The 16739-nt window shown below is 39.1% G+C and overlaps 1 protein-coding gene and 1 pseudogene across 1 annotated transcript; one reads left to right on the top strand and one right to left on the bottom strand.

Annotated features, from left to right (window-relative positions):
- The first annotated feature begins 7318 nt into the window (after nucleotides 1-7318).
- LOC149096655 (uncharacterized) lies at nucleotides 7319-8573 on the top strand. The gene has a single exon (XM_089280930.1). It carries the CDS (start codon nucleotides 7410-7412, stop codon nucleotides 8571-8573), a length of 1164 nt encoding a protein of 387 aa, XP_089137056.1. The 5' UTR covers nucleotides 7319-7409.
- A 4006-nt stretch (nucleotides 8574-12579) lies between these two features.
- Nucleotides 12580-13750, bottom strand: LOC110044888 (uncharacterized; annotated as a pseudogene).
- Between the last annotated feature and the right edge of the window lie 2989 nt (nucleotides 13751-16739).

The raw sequence follows: 16739 nt of genomic DNA, 5'->3' as shown, positions 1-16739 counted from the left end.
GGGCTAGTCGGTCCTAGACTCTTACCCTGCCCGGCCCCAACTGGATATAACAGCCGTCTCTCTTCAAACAATCTAGCTCAAACTCACTTCAGTCGTAAAAACGCACATATAGTCTCCTTCGTAACGTTTCGTAAGCGTTGCGTGATTTGCTGCGAAGGAGACTAAACATTTATCATTTATGAGGAAACTAAAAAAGCCTTCATAGTACCGCTGGTCAGAGTGAGCGAGTGATGTTGAAAATCCTCTTGAAAGAAAATGGACGAATGAAATGCACTCCCTGAGGCGGAAAGCTTATTTAGAAACCGGTTTGAATGTGATAAGATTTATATTTCAATATTGAGAAAAATGTCTTTTATATCAGTCCGTGCAAGATCCATGCCGCAATATTTCAATCACGAGGCATCGTTTTCAGGGAAACATAAGGAAAATCCATTTCACAAAACAAAAAATCCACAGGTAGGAACCAGAAGGCTTGTTATTGATGACTACGATATTATCATGTTAATAGCCTTTATATAGGTGTTTATTTAGGTCAATTACAATGTTGCGCCTGTGTTCTCTCACATTTTCGTGGCCGGTGGCGTTAATTTAATTCTCGGATTCCCGGCGTTGATTTCATGGCCTCTTAGGACGTGGAGGGCACCCGTCTGGTGGGGTAGGCAGGGTAGGGGGAGGTCATGATTCTGATCTGGGGTAAGAGGTTACAATCACTGTTATTTTAGACAATTAATAAAATGAAACTGTGGCAAAGGCAAATGGCCTCTCGTGGTTACATTTGTGCATTTCCTAAAATGGTTCAAGCTTCAAGTTTAAAGAGGCTACAATCCCGGCCAAAAGTAGTTGGGACACTTGAGCTGTATCACGTATCCCCCTTCCCCCCTAATCAATGTTGGAAAATATCGCGTTTTCTCCAACAAAAAAGGGAAAAATCACCTGATTATCAACATTGAAAGTGGGGGGAGGGGAGAACTTGCTTCGTGTCCCAAGTCTTTTGTCTGGGATTGTCTGAAAGAAGAATTTAAAGAATGTCACACCACTTGCTCTAACAAAGCTTGGAGAAGAGGGGAGTTGTAACGTCTCGCGGGTACAGCTAATGAGCGCTACTAAAGAGGAACAACATACAACAACAAGTTTTACCTGGTCGGGCACTAAGAAACGTAAAGTCATCTTTCTAAATGACCTTCTACGGTGGGCGATTGGTAAGTCCGTGGCATGACCTTCTGTTGCCTCTTGAGGGGCAAACGGCCCACTTGCTTGCCCGTAAAATGCAACTTTACACAAGATGTTGTTGGACTCTTTGAGAGAAGATTTTGGGAGGGTGTTAAATTGTTATTCACTGTTTTCCATGCCTCGTGAAAAAGATTGTGCACGAAGGTTTAAGTGCTTTTTGAAGTCCCCACTATCCTACAGTTAAATAATGTTTGAAAAGAATATATTCCTGTCCCCAGTCCTCCACTCCCGTTCAAAGAATTGAAAGTGGGGACCCCCATCCACAGTATACTTCATAAGCAAGAGAAATTTTTACTCTTACCCACAATCCTTTACTCATTAAAACTTCCATTAGACCCTTTTGTTTAAATCAAAATTCTAACACTGCTCCAATGCTTGGAGGAATACAGGAAAAGAAATTGTTTTTCTTTCATGCTTGAAGTAATTTCATTTTTGCTCCCCCAAGCTTTCGTGCTAAGTTAGAATTGTAAGATATATTGAAAATGACTTATTGGAAGTTCCACTGTGAAGGATTGTGGGGGTAGAACTTCCCCTTCCCCGTTGGAAGTAGATGGATGGGAGATATGGATGGGGCCCCCACTTTCCATTACATCGTTAAAGGGAGTGGTGGATTGGGGGCAGGAATTTACACTCTTCAAACATTTTTTACCTGAGGGAATGTCAGGGACTTTAAATGGTACTTATTCCATTGTGCACAATATTTTTCAGGAGGCAAAGAAAATTGTGGATGACAGTTCAACAACCTCTTAAAATCTTCTCTAGAAGAGTACAGGATTCTGGAGTGCTAAACTCCCCCCTTCGCCCCCCCCCCCCCTCCCCACACACACACACACACACACACACACACACACAATTTTCTGCCCTAGGAGGGAGAAAGAAATTTAAAGGAAAACTCCCCCCATAGGATAAAACACTTCAGAGTATATTACCCTCAGCTTTAGGAGTGCAGAATATTCATATAAGTAAACTAAATTAAAGTAAGGGACAACGACACAAAGTTAACTGCATTGCCCTTTTAGGTTCTGCACCATAATTGTTTTCCTTATTTAGTTTCTAAGTAATCTTCTATTATAGGAAGGTTTTAAGAGCTTATTGGAGTCTAGTCTTTGATTTGCTCTTAGCACCTTCCTTACACCACTGCTATTTACTTAATTCCTTTAAGCTACAAAACTTTGTTCAATCCTTTCTTTTCATAGACGATCGTGATAATATAATATATATTTTAACCATATTTGTTAATAAACTATCTCGTTGTATCCTGCTATGAGGATCTTAAGATCTCTATGAAAATGAGAATGCCATTTTTTCTCAAAGTTTATTCTAGAGTTCAAACCATTTATTTTTGTGTGTTTCATCATTTGTCTTATTGCCAGCTTTTCAATTTCCTACGATGAGGATCTTAAGAGTTATATCAAAATGAGAATATCTCTTTTCTTAAAGTTCATTCTAGAGTTCAAAGCATTTATTTCACGTGTTTCTGCACTTTGTTTACTTTTCCTCAGCCAACCTGTTAATAGATTTTAATATTAACAGTGTGTTAGAATGTGCCATTTAGGATCTACATATGCTAATAAATTATGCAGGTAACTGTCCAAATTTGAGTGCTGCTGTGTTACTATACTGTGCTACTTGCACGTTTTATATTTTGTTTCCAAATAAAACTTTACAGTGCTCGCTTATATAATTATATATAAATAAGCTACAGCTAGCTTTTAGGTTGAGATTTTCTTGATAAGAAAGGAAAACTAGGTAAAATTAGACTGGTGGGACAGTTACGCCAAATCAGCAATTGCTTCATAGAAATTGAGAGCAAATATACTCTATATTTCAGTAGAATTCTTATTAACGTTCCTTCAAATAATGATTTCCAATAACTTCTCTACATTTTTTAAAGAAAAATAAACTTCACTTAAGTGTAATAGTGCACAGACTGAATTGTAGTTTACATGCAATTTGTAACTTTATCTCAGCACTCGTCATTTTTTTGAACAAGTTTTAATTTGTACATTAGTATACCAGAATAATTCTTCTAATAATAAGCACAAAACTGTAATTCATTGTGAAGCATAATAGGTGTTTATGCAAATGAGGGTCGCTCACTCATATGCATCTGTTCAGTTTTTGTGCTATTTCTGCTGACCAGGAACTAAAACGTTAGAAATATCAGTGCATGAGTAAATAGTGCGGGCGCATATATCGTTTTAGATATTACGTAAGTACGCAGCGTGTTGCAACTAAACTGGCAACTTTACTTTTATTTGACAGCTGTGTGAAAGATAAAAAAACCTTTTGTTTGTAGCCTGTTTCATGCAATCAGATTGTGGCGAGTGTCAAGATTAAGATTGCAACAGTAGAATTTAAAATTCGTGCAGGGGACTTGACCCCCCAAAAAACAAGAGTCCTGCGGAGGCAGTGGACATGAAAAAAAATTCCTGCAAGCTAAGAAAGTCCCACATCCCACCCCCCATCACTTTTCTTATGGTCCGTCCCTTACCTGGGAGTCTCCCGGATGCAGACAAAATCTCTCGTACTCCTGCACGAGTCACCAAATCGCCCAGATACAACAAAAACAGCTTAATCTCTTAATCTCTTTTGGCCGATATTGGCACTTTCGGGGGATAATTAGGAATATTAGACTCAGGTTTTGTTGTTGTACCGGCGGGGTTCTGTTTAATAAAACGTTTTTTTTTTTGGTGGAGAAGGCTTAAATTGGCGACCTTCCCAATGTCGATCGTTTTTTAAATTAGCGTCTCAGTAATTTGCATGGGTCGTGGAGATCACCAGCTGATCACCAGCAAAGGAAGCTAAATTGATTAAAATAAAGCTTGGAAGTTGACTGATTGCAGCTTAAATTGCTTCTAACGACTATCCAACAATCCATGTTTGTGCTAAAGAGAGAAATTTTCATTTTGTAAGCCTTCATGTTGTAGCCGGCCATTGATATTTCTTGGCTTACTCGTAACAGTCGTCATTTGTTAATTTTGTATTACTAAGTATATCATCATGTTGAATGAAAAGAAGACGTTTCCAAAGAGGCGGAAGCCTTTTTCCAAGATTTTTGCTTTAGTTCACATGACATGCAAAAATATATTTATCAGCTTGACAGGGAATTACAAATTAAACGTTTTTTCTTTTCTCAATATTATTTTACCTGGAGTGCGTAGGCGTCCTTCACACTCCATTTTCTAGATTTATTTTCCATTTATGGCTTTCAATTTCTCCCCTCACGCGTCTTCTGTTCGTGTGTTTCCTCTTTTTCATAATATCTATCTCGAAATAGCTCAGAAAACGTACAAACAGATCAACTGACAATGAGTCAATTCTTGTCTTACTGGGGCAGCTGTCTCAGTATCGAATGACCTCCTCGCAGAAAATGTCAACAGTTTTTTGAAATGCTGGGAACAGAAGGTTTAACGGAAGCTACCACGACTCAATATTGTATCGAATTTTGTATCGATTTCGTTTCGTCCATGTTATGTCGATTTCAAAAAAAAAAAGCAAAACATTCACAAAGGTGGCGCTCAAATGTCGGCGAGTTAATTTCTTAATATTTCTGACTTTAGTTGCAGAAAAGCTCATTTCGAAGATGACAATAGTTTTTCACGTAGGTGGCCGAATGAATGAAAGCACTCCTTGGCTGCCTTGAAATGATTAAAACTGAGAGGGATATTAGATTCTGTAAAGAATAGGCTGTTTCCATGTCCTGCTGGGGTATTTCTGTTTTTCATTTATTTCGAAATAACACTCCAATGTCCTCCCTTTAAACAAAATTACCGCTTGGCTTGCGATTTATTAAGCTTTCGTTGATATTTTAACGGCCGCGGCGCAAGAACCCATTTGCCCTGCATGTCTCATGACGATGTACCTCGTATATCCCCACACTAGATATGACCCATTGTTTGAGATACCATAGCGTTTGGTACCATGATCGAATGCTTCATTTCTAATCGTATTAGCCTTTTCTGTCACACAATACATTATAGTGATAGCTAGTGATTTCGCCTCTGAATCAGGCGCGAAAGCTGACGAAAACGCGCGTGATCATCTGCGTTATATTCATATATATTCTTCAGTAGAAATGCACAAAAAACTCATATGATGCGTGAAACTAAAACGATAAACTAAAATATAAGACTGAAGGCTCTTTAAAGTGTCAAAAAGTGTCAAATATTGGTACTGGTTTGATGAATGTTTTGAGCTTAGCCCTTCTTCACTTTGAAGAAGGGCTAATTCCCCAGGAGTACTCCCAGAAAAATTGGGTGGGGTGTGCGGCTCGCTCCCCAAAACCCTTACTCTATTAATGACTAAAATCTGCGATTTTCCCTATCCTATCTGTGACCTGATTAAAAATTCGAAACTCTATTTATGACCTGACCCTTAAATCAAAACCCTGTTTCAGACCTGCCTTATAATTAGTTCCCTGGTTCAGACTAATGTTAAATTCCCGTAAACCTTCCTTTGACGTTTTTTTTTTTTTTCGATAATGATGAAAAAGTGGCTTTTTCTTAAAAAAAGCATACCCATATCAAGAGTAGAGCGCAAAAACCATACCCTATTTACCACCAAAATGACCAAAATCGATACCCTATTTATGACTAATACGGCTGAAAAACCATACCCCTTGGGGTCGCACATACCTATATAGCCCGTATAAGGGATTACCCCCCGGGGGGAGGGAGAGGGCTAAGCTCGAAACGTTTAGCAAACCAGGTACTATTTGACACTTTAAGGAGCCTTCATGTCAGCCCTGCTGGGTGTTCCTAAAGACATCCAAGTAAAAACGAGGCTCCAGGCAAAGAAAGTCGCCTGTCTCGAGAGAAACTAGACTGCTGGGAGCCGTTCTTTTCACTTACGGTCATAACATGTTTGTATTTGAATAAATTGACGTTTCACCTAAACCTCATGCCAGTTCTTCACTAACCCCTATTAGGTAGCAACCTCCCATTTCCCTGAGGGTGGCCGCTTCGGCTAAAAACAATCATATTAAGTGTGTGTTTGAATGTGTATATTTGTAGTAACTTTTAATTTCGGACTGTTATAATTGACTGTCATCGCCGTTTCCAAAACCAAACCAAATGCCTGTCTTAAATTTTGGGTGGCTACATAATAGAGCTAAGGACAATAAAAAACTCTCATCGGGACGACCAAAAGTTGGCCCCACCGTTAAAAGAGACTTTATTTATGGTATTTTACTGATAGCAATTTCGGGACTTTGATAATAGTAATAATAATAATAATAATTAATAATAATAATAATAAAAATAAAGTTTTTTGGGCGCATTTAAAAAAAAACTCAATGCGCTTACATTACTATAAAAAATAAATTAGTTAAATCCTATAAAATATTTCTAATAACAGTAAATAAATAAAATGAATGAAATAATTAAAATACAGTTTCTCATAAAATAAAATAAATCAGAAGTAGGATTTCCGAAACAAGAATGTTTTGAGGGCAGATTTAAAAGACGAAACAGATGTTGTATTTTTAACAGAATCCGGTAGACTGTTCCATAATATAGGTGCGGAGAAAGAGAAGGCACGTTCACCGTATGTCACAGAGTTCACAGTAGGGACAGTGAAAAGAAGTTTAGAGGATGAGCGTAAGCTCCGTTGCGGGTGGTATTGTGGTAGGAGGGACGACAAGTAGGCTGGACAAAGTCCATGGATAATCTTAAAAGTGATGAGCAGAAGTTTGAATATAATCCGTGATTCAACAGGTAGCCAGTATAACTCTCGAAGGGCAGGTTTTATGTGGTCGTATTGGTTGGTTCCAGTGATAAGGCGTGCGGCACTGCTTTGAACTCTTTGAACTCTTTGATAACTAGCCGCTTAACAGAGGGTGGCCGTTTAACAGGTGGATGCTTTATAAAGGTTCGACTATCCTACTGGGGTTATTTCTGTTTTCCATCTTTTTCGAAATAACACCCCAATGTCCTTCCTTTAAACAGAATTACCACACGCCTCGCTGTCAATTTAGTATTTAATTTTCGACTTTTATGTGCTATCAAAGCTCGCTTGGGAAATAACAAAATTTCAGTCAGAATATTTCTTCGTTTGAGACACAACAAGTGTACCTCGGTATAAATATTTGGACAAACTCACCGACTTTTTCGAAGCAGAAAATCGTCTTGTCATCGCACGGTTAGGAGAGAAACTGACGTTTCAAAAGTCCATTCAAGATGAACCTTACTTGCAACAATTCCTGGGACAACATGAGCGGAAATTTTTCAAACGAACTAAATCAGAGTGTATCTGCTAACTTTTCAGCTTGCTCTGAAACAGCTGCTCAGAGACAAGCAGTGATCGACCCGTTTGATGATTTTTCCAAAGCCGCTTTCGGTTCCTCCATCTTCATCTACGTGGTTTCGTTTACCACAGTCTTAGCCAATAGTCTTCTGCTTCTCATTTTCTGCGTCGACCCACTGAAAATCTTCCGCAACGCAACCACGTATTTCCTCATCGGTATGGCCATTGTCGACTTATTAACAGCACTGGTTCAAGAACCCATCTACGCCACTTGTTTTATCATCCTGTATATTAAGCATCCTTCCTTACAGAAATGTGGACCCTTTATGGAATTTGCAAGTTATTTCTCAACATTCTCTATAACGGTATCGTTATTAATCGTCTTCGCCTTTACCGTGACGCAGTACATCGTGGTTTCATCGCCTCTAAAGTACGGCCGCTTGGTGACCAAGAAGAAAGTCTTCATTAGCGTTGTGTCCATCTATCTTTACACTGCAATCTTCTATTGTCTACCTTTGATGGGTGTTCCACAAAAAGTCATGGATGGTATAGACCTGTTCCTTCACAACTATGCAGTGGTTCTGATCACAATAGTTTTCTACATCCTTCTGCATTATACAATGAAAAAGAAAATGGCGACAGGAAATACACTTCAGAACGAAAGTACATCCCGTGAGGAGAGCAAGCATACTCAAGTGCAACGAAACTTTGTTCGTTTGAACGTGGTCCTCATTGTGTTGATTGTGTGTTTCGTGCCAGCAATGGTAATGTTTACCATAACACTACTGTTTATAGAGGACTATCTGCCTCCCATCCTGATTGCAAACTTGATGACAGATAACCTGCACTACCTGAAATTTCTGCTCCACCCGTTTGTCTACGCGTGGCGCTTGTCAAAGTATCAAGAATCCCTCAGAATAGTTATTTGTTGCAAAAACACAAGGAAGGAATCAAATCGGAATGAAAACAAACGAAAGGTGGCAGCTGGAAAAGGTCGGGATGGCGAGTTACCAACAGTGGAACTGAACAAATCGGTTATAACTTTACTAAGCTTTAAGACTATGTTGGATTCCCCTGTTAGCGTTACCGTTGAGTAAATTGGTTGTGTAAGGACGGGAAACGATCGCCTGCATGAATGGCTCGTGATCACGTTCTCACCTCTTCTCTGTATAGACAGCAAGTAATATCATTTTGTTCTGCCGTGTCCGTATAGACTTTAAAAACGTTTCCCTCGAAATAAACTGTGGATAGATGGACGTTTTTCTCCTGGTCGTTTTTGTAAATATCATTCAATATACGCGACAATCACTTATATTTCGTTTTCTTTTTTCGGATTCATAAAATCTACTAGCTAGTAATTAGCTGCAAATTCCGAGATTTATTGTGCGTCAACAAAGTTCATTATATTCCCTGTTTATCAACAGAGACATCTTCCCAAAAGAAAACGGGCAGCTAGCGCTTGACTATAGACACTGTATAGAAGCACGTCTTGCTTACGGAGTATCATAGAATATGTACTGAGGATTATTATCATAAAAGGTACTTGTAGTATTCAATGCAAGAAATATAAAACTCCTTATTGTATAAAAGATTTCATGCTTAAATGAGAATAAGGCATAACTTGGAGTTCTGTGCCTGTCCATGACTCACTTTGCATTTGGCTTTTCATAGTTATTATTCATGATTAAAAGTTGCTTATATAGAGTGACTTAAAATTTCTGTCAGTAGAGACCGCTTTGTACGCAAAGACGTTCCACCAGTTTATTCTTGAACGGTAAAGTAACAGCCAACGAGAGTTTGAAAAACACATCTTGTTAACAAATTGAAAGTCACAAAACAATATTGGACAGATCCGTTGGTCCCATACGCTTGTAAATTAAAGAGAATATTTTGAAGATATCGTCCATGCAATTAGTAGCTACGAGCAATCTTTAGGAGCTTATCTCAAAACTACCCAGATGATACAGATGACAGTCCCAAGACCTATTACCAACCAATGGCTCCGGCGCTCACTTTTTACAAAGCAACACCACTTCTCGACTCGTTATGGTTGGATCCGTTGGTCCCATAGGCTTGTAAATTAAAGAGAAATATTTTGAAGATAACGTAAATGCAATTAGAAGAGCAATCTTTAGAAGCTTACCTCAAAGTCTATTAGTTATTATATACCTTCTCAAAACTAACCAGATGGTACTGATGACAGTCCCAAAACCATTTACCAACCAATGGCTCCCGTACTCACTTTTGCAAAGCAATTACTTGGGAAAAATTGATTGTTCCATCTGGCTTCTTTGTCTTTTTTTATGGCATTTTGTTAATTCACTCACAAATAACATCCTCTTAATTAGCTTCGAGGCGAGTCTTTCAAACGCTATGATTTGAGAATAACTATTGTTATATAACATAACCGTTAATCTTCTGACTCGGTACGAAGAAGGCATGGCCTGTTCATCTCAATCAAAGGTCAAAAGGACTAGCAGTTTATACAGGTCAGCTGGAGGTGTTCTATTAAAGGTGACTTCACGTGAACAATACTGAAACTAAGGAGCCACTAGAGATGCAACCATTAAGGTGTTTGTTCAGGACTAAGAGGTTGTCCTGTTCAGGACTAAGAGGTTGAAGATCTTTCAAGTGTCTCTTGGAATCTCTTCCTCAGTTTTTCCGCTTGTTCACGTTTTACTACAGCCTATAGCCAGTTTGCAGCTCCGTTGACATAACCGTGCAAGTTAAACTCAAGTTCAGCTTGTCGAGATCTTTCTTCGAGTACCACAACATGCAGTCAGCAAGTGAAGACTTCAATTCCCCAATTAAAATGCTGCTTAACAATAATTCAACTGACAACTACTCCTCTAGCTAGCAAATACTTCATATGCTGGTATTGGACACAATTCATATTTTAACCCTTGTATTAAGGCTGCCTTTGCCTCAGCTTTCTTCATATCTGTAGTCTCGTTTATCCCCATCTTGGCCAACAGTCTTCTTCTGCTCGCGTTCTGCATCGATCCATTGAAAATCTTCCGCAATCCAACTACGTATTTTCTCATCGGTTTGACCATTGTCGACTTATTAACAACGCTGGTTCATGAACCCATTTACGCCACCACATTATTTTCGAACTGAATAATGTTATTTTCCGCAAGCCCCGCCCAAACACTTGATTATACCCATGTGTCCAAAACCTACTCGTTGTTTACACATTGTTATCAAAAATTTAGTGGGTGGATGGCTTGCCTGGGCTCTAGTCCGTGGGGCAAGTGAGCAGGGAAAGTTACTTGCCCTAGGGTAAAATATGCTTGTCCCAGACGAGCGTACGGGGTATTTTCGAGCCCTGCGCTAGCTTTCAAACTTTCTTGAATATAAGTTTTTCAGATTTCAGTTTATGTAAAATGTATGTGTCAAAACACTTGCTCAAACAGCACTATAGATTATAACACTACGAGTAAATTGTCCTTCACCCAACAGCAAAGAAAACCGTGTGCGAGTCTTCTTTCATGAGGTACATACAACGCATAAGCGAACCCGTGTTGTCCGCGCCTGCATTACAAAATTTAATTTACAAGTAAAATGTATTATACATGTATTGAATAAATGGTTTGTATTTTCAAAAAACAAATATTCATGCTTCCTCTCCAACGCTAATTTTATTCATCGAAGAAATATACACCTCCAATAGCGACCTTCCTTTTGTGCGTACATAAACTAATAGAAAGAAATACACTGCTAATACAATGTTAAACTTTTATACTCGTCACTTGTTATTTTCTTACTCGTTTCGCATATTATTTTGAAGCAATCTAATCTTATTCACCTCTTCACTTCACAAGTTTGCTCACAGAGCACTTTGATTATGATAATACCTAAATAACCCAGATAGATCAGCTCACGAGTACTGAACTAAACAAATCAGCTATTTCCACCCTTCTCTAAATGCGGTAGTATGGTATGGCCGACTCCTTGCAGAAAATGTCTAGAGATGTTCTATATGCTGACGCCAAAAGGATTAACGGAGTCTACCACGACTTAACATTGCATCAAATATAATTACGTTTGGATCTGTCTAGCTTTCAACAAAATTATTATGATTTCTCCCACGGGATGTCTAGTTCAAGGAAAAACTTAAGAAGCATTCATAAAGGTGGAGCTACACCTTTCTCAATATTTCTGACCAGCAAAAAAGTCCATTTTAAAGATGACAATGAGACTGAATCGTTTTTCACGTTGGTGGCCGAAAAACGGAAGGTACTCTTTAGCTGCGTTGAAATGATTAAAAAAGATATTAGATTCTGTAAAGAATACTTTCCTGCTGGGTATTTCTAATAATAAAGCACATTGAGTAGCTTCTAATTACTTAATGCACGTTCAAAAATGCGCCACCGTTTGAGTATATCGTTTGAGTATCTTTTTATTACTGAGAGCGCTTTCAACGACGGTAAAAAAAAGATATGGATCTCCAGGGCTGTAGCCAGAAAACAATTATGACTGAGGCAATGTCCATGGTTAGATTCTCTTCTGATGAAAAAAAAAACAACAACAACAAAAACAGGAAAAACAAATTCTGAGGCAAAAGCCTCGGTTTGCCCGTTACTGGCTTCGGCCCAGGGACCCTTTTCTCGAAAGTCCCGAAATGTTTTCGCACCCGAAAAGCCGTAGCAAAATCTCAAACCTTATGACTTCAGAGCTGTTTTATGCACATATTCTTAATATAAACAGAGGTTCTCTTCATACAAGAAGTTTCAGGCGTATACACCTCTCTGTCTTTAAATACCGATTAATTAAAAATGGCATTGCGGGCTCGAAAAGTTTCCGGGGCTTTCGAGAAACGGGCCCCTGTCCTCGAGTAGTTTCTTTACAAAATGAGTGGTAACAAAGGCAACAAAACTTTTTTCTGGGTAAATGTTTGCATTATCTTTTTTAAAATATACTTCATATACTAGTATAACGGGAATTGCTACTATTCTAATATGAATTGCATCGGTAATGGATATAACAACTCTCACAAAATTCAAGTCTTGGAATTTTGTCAATCAGAGTTTTTGCCACTAAACTGGGATAAATACAGGTGGTTATTGCATGCGATCATTTTCTGTCCTAGGTGGCCGTAGTTTACTCAGCCGTTACAGGCGGATCCACCGTAGTCTTAAAGCTCAGTAAAGTTATCACTGATCTCAGTGTTCAGTTCTACTGTCGATAATTCGCCATCCCGCCTTTTTCCAACCGCTAACTTGCTTTCGTTTCCATTTCGATTTGATTCCTTGCCGGTATTTTTGTGACAAACAATCTTGCCTAGTGATTCACGGTACCTCGGAATGCGCCACGCTTAGACAATCGGGTTTAACAGGAATCTCAGGTAAAACAATATTGCTGACATCATGAATCCAATCATGGCGTTCAGGGAGTCTGCCACTAACAGTCGTACCGTCCACACGACAGTTAATGGCAAGTTACACGTGACCAATATGGCAAGAAGCATGAAATTCACGCGGACAAAATTGCGCTGCACTTGAAAATGGTTACCGTTGTCCTTTGTTCCCGTTTGGCCTTGAAGGACTTTTCCTACCACCATCTTCTTTCGCATGGCGCGATGTAAAAGAATGTAGATGAAGATAATGGCGAAGGCTGACAGGTAGCCGTGGATGAAGAGATCCATAATAACCCATCAATTGAAGACACCAGAAGATTGCTGAGTAAAGACAGATGACTGCAACACTGATCAGGACTTTCTTCTTTGTGACAAGGCGGCCGTACTTTAGAGGCAATGAAACCACGATATATACTGCGTCAGGGTGAAGGCGAAGACGATTAACAACGATATAGTCATAGTAAAACCACCGATTTGCGCACCAATGCGCATGAAAAGTGCCCGTTTCATACTGGCAGGATGTTGAAAGTGCAGCAACATGAAGCAAGTGGCGAATATGGGTTCATGAACCAGCGCTGTTAATAAGTCGACAATGGCTCAACCGACGAGGAAATACGTGGTTGGGTTGCAAAAGATTTCCAGTGGATCGACGTAAAAAACAAAAAGGAGACCATTGGCCAAGATGGATATGGGTGCGCCTACGATGATAAAGATGGCGTAGCCAAACGCAGCCTTGTAAAACTCTTCGTATGGGTTGCGTCCAACGCGAATAAGTATGGCATTTGCATTTGCCAGTAAGGAATCATTCAAGGTTGAATTGCTGTGAACAGGGATTTCCATTGTGGCGTTAAAGGTTTCACTTGCTAAGTGCATGTACGTTAGAAATGCCATGCGATGGAATTGTCTCAGTGATCTCTCTTGGTTTTGATTCTGCGCAGCCTGCAAGCTGCAAAAAATCACATCTGTTGGTTGTCCATTCTTTATGTGCCATTTGCAGAGTTATATTTACTTGTTACTTCCAGCTGAGGTATTGAATCTGACATGCATTAATTTTACTAACTTCTGTTAATTAAATGAAACATGTCCCCCCCCCCCCCCCCCACCACCACCAGGGTTTTAAAGAATTTTACTTTTTCTCAGTATTGAGTTTTGTACCACACGTCGAAGTCAATAGCAGAAGCTCATTTATTTTGTTATGCTTTCGTGATGGAAAAGGTTTCTCGGTTTTCAAATTACTACTTAAAATTAGTGACAACAAAATTGCCTTGTGTAGCTGTTTGATATAGCAGTTACTATTCATAATATTGTCACCACGTTGAGGTTTAACCGTTGTCACTCAGAGCTTTTCTTTAAGAATTTACTCTTTTTCATTCCAAGAAGAGACACTCTCATATTAAAGTGCCGGAAGAGCTGATCGTGAAAATTTTGAAAGCAACTACTAAGATGCACCAGGATTTCGTCTCGTGGGCGTGGTTCAAATAGACTTTCTCATACAAGAACTTGCAGTCATTTAAATTTGTTCACATTTTTTGGGCTTAATACTCTAAACGATATAAGGATAAATATAACATACTTGGGAACTTCTGACGCCGCCAATTAAAAGGTATTCATAAATAAAAAGTACCATGATAACTTTTGGCATTTTCCGCTGGGAGTTACCCCGGGAATTTTTCCTTTATAATCGGAGCTCGCTCTCTCTATTGAAATTTCCGAACCTGGTAGGCTAACTTTGCAAGGAAATAAAAGACGAAAATTAAACGGTATTTTCTACTTGTTCGAGAAGAATGCAAAACAGAAACACCTCACACTGTTGACATTTAAGCTGTTGACAAGGCGTTGGTGGCTCACTAAGGGTGGCTTTCCCTCACGAAGTTTGAGCATGTCGCCAACTTTTGTGTTGGTTTAAACTGGGTGAAGGCTCATCTCGAGCGCTAGGCTCTGTTTAACACACAGTTTTGAGGAGTAACCTCTTAATTTCTGTGATCCTGAGATGGCTTTGATAGAGAAGGAGACCAGTGGGAGCAGTGTCTGTTGGTTTTCGATAAACCGATGTTGTCAGGTGACAGCTTCTCTTCCATATTCCCATACCCCCAAATGGAAATTTGTTGTTTGCCGCTAACTCCACAGTAGGTAGGTAGTTGAGTTTATCTTATCTTGGTTAAGCTTTACCGCCGGGTGGTAAACTTTATTGCCGGGTGGTAGTTGTTTTGTGTTGACAATAAGCTGTAACTAGCGATATAGGTCTGGTACTATTGATAGGGTGTTATCAACATACCGTTTGCTATCAACACGTTCCTACCAGAATTTTAAAAGCCACTTTAAGTGAGGTACACATCTTGCGCCATCTACATCAACGCATCGAAGAGCAAGTCATCTACCATTGGGAATCATTTACAAGAGAAGCATAACTCTGAGATTAGTGACCTTGCCAGCAAACTTTTAATCCTAAAGAGATGCAAAGCAAAGCTAGATTGTCTGATCTAGATACTGTTTATTTGGGTCTAGAATAGGGTATCATTTTCCACAAAACTGACTGGTTGGTTGAAGATTTTATCTAGAGTAAGGTAACCAGGGATTGCCACTCAAAAATATAAAAAAATTAAATCGGCAAGTTTAAATTTAAGCAAATTAGCCTCAACAGTGTCAATAGATGGGAGGATTTTGGGAGTTTACTCTAGTATAGGTTAGCAAAATTCAGCTGAACTAGCTCTGGTATAGGCTAAGGGTTCCAGGGTCCCAGCGGCACATCCCCACCCAGAAATTTCCAAAGTACCCCCCCTCCCGGACATATATAAGCAAAACTTCTGACCGTTCTTTTTAATTTATACCTTATAATGATGCCGAGAAGACATCGAAACCTCGTTTTTTCATGTTCTTAGCGTTGATAGTCCCTATTCATTGAAAACTGTATTGACTAGTACATTTTCGCTTATTAGAAATATATATTATATTTTATTGTATGGCTGTGTCTCACAAGGACTGGGAACTACCGAATTCACAAATTTGATTGGCTGAAATCGATATTGAAAGCGGTCTAGATTTTCCCATCTAATCCGGCATCTAGACCGGTTACATTTTGCGGTAAAAAAGTTTCAAACTAAAATGCAAAAATATTGACTTTTTTCTTCTAACAATATTTATTTATTGAAGTGCCAAACTGAGCCTGATGAGAAAAAGGTATAGAGGACGCGGCAAACTTTCGCAGAATTAAGTTCGCCTCATCGCCGTTCAAAAGCAAAATGTCAGCTAGTACAGTCCAGTTACATAAAAAGAATTAAATTTCTCTTGTTTACCATATAATAAACACCTTATTAACCGAGCTTAGTCGGTCTGTATGGGAGAATCTTGACCTCGGTCATGTGTACAGACCTCATTGCGTTCGGTCTGTACTCACGACCTCGGTCAAGATTCTCCCATACAGACCTCCTGCTCGGTTAATAAGAACTAAATATTATTATATGAAAGCTTAAACACAGAAGGATTTGACCACACGTGATGATCGAAAATTCTTTCAAATTTCGTTCTGTGACGATAGGTTTTTTTCGTAATAGTTGTATATTTTCAGCTGAACGGACATTTGAAGTGAACTGCGCAGGGAACGCTTTCACAAATTGGGGAATCTAATTCTGGAGAGCTCTGCTTGGCCTGCGAGAACAGAGGATCTACTTTTACAGTCTTCTCGATGGACGTTAAGAAAGAGACATAACTTGGTCCAACACCAGTTTATTCTCCACACGCTTGAAGTCGAAAATGTAGTCGTCTAGGATATAATCGAAAAAAGCTTTACAAATGAACTTGCTTATATATCAGGGCCAAGCCATCAAAGCCCTAATAAGCTAGTCCAGGATTAGTGATAATTTTGATCGCAGTTCTGCAACTTTTCGGTGACGTTTTATGTTTATAT

The sequence above is a fragment of the Orbicella faveolata genome, unplaced genomic scaffold, assembly GCF_042242905.1.
Source record: "Orbicella faveolata isolate gen_17 unplaced genomic scaffold, um_ofav_v1 contig_48, whole genome shotgun sequence".
Lineage (NCBI taxonomy): Eukaryota > Metazoa > Cnidaria > Anthozoa > Scleractinia > Merulinidae > Orbicella > Orbicella faveolata.
This window is presented reverse-complemented; position numbering and strand designations above follow the sequence as displayed.

Bases quoted from the DNA above. Each gene is read 5' to 3' on its own strand.
- LOC149096655 (XM_089280930.1), top strand. From the start codon at position 7,410: ATGAACCTTACTTGCAACAATTCCTGGGACAACATGAGCGGAAATTTT.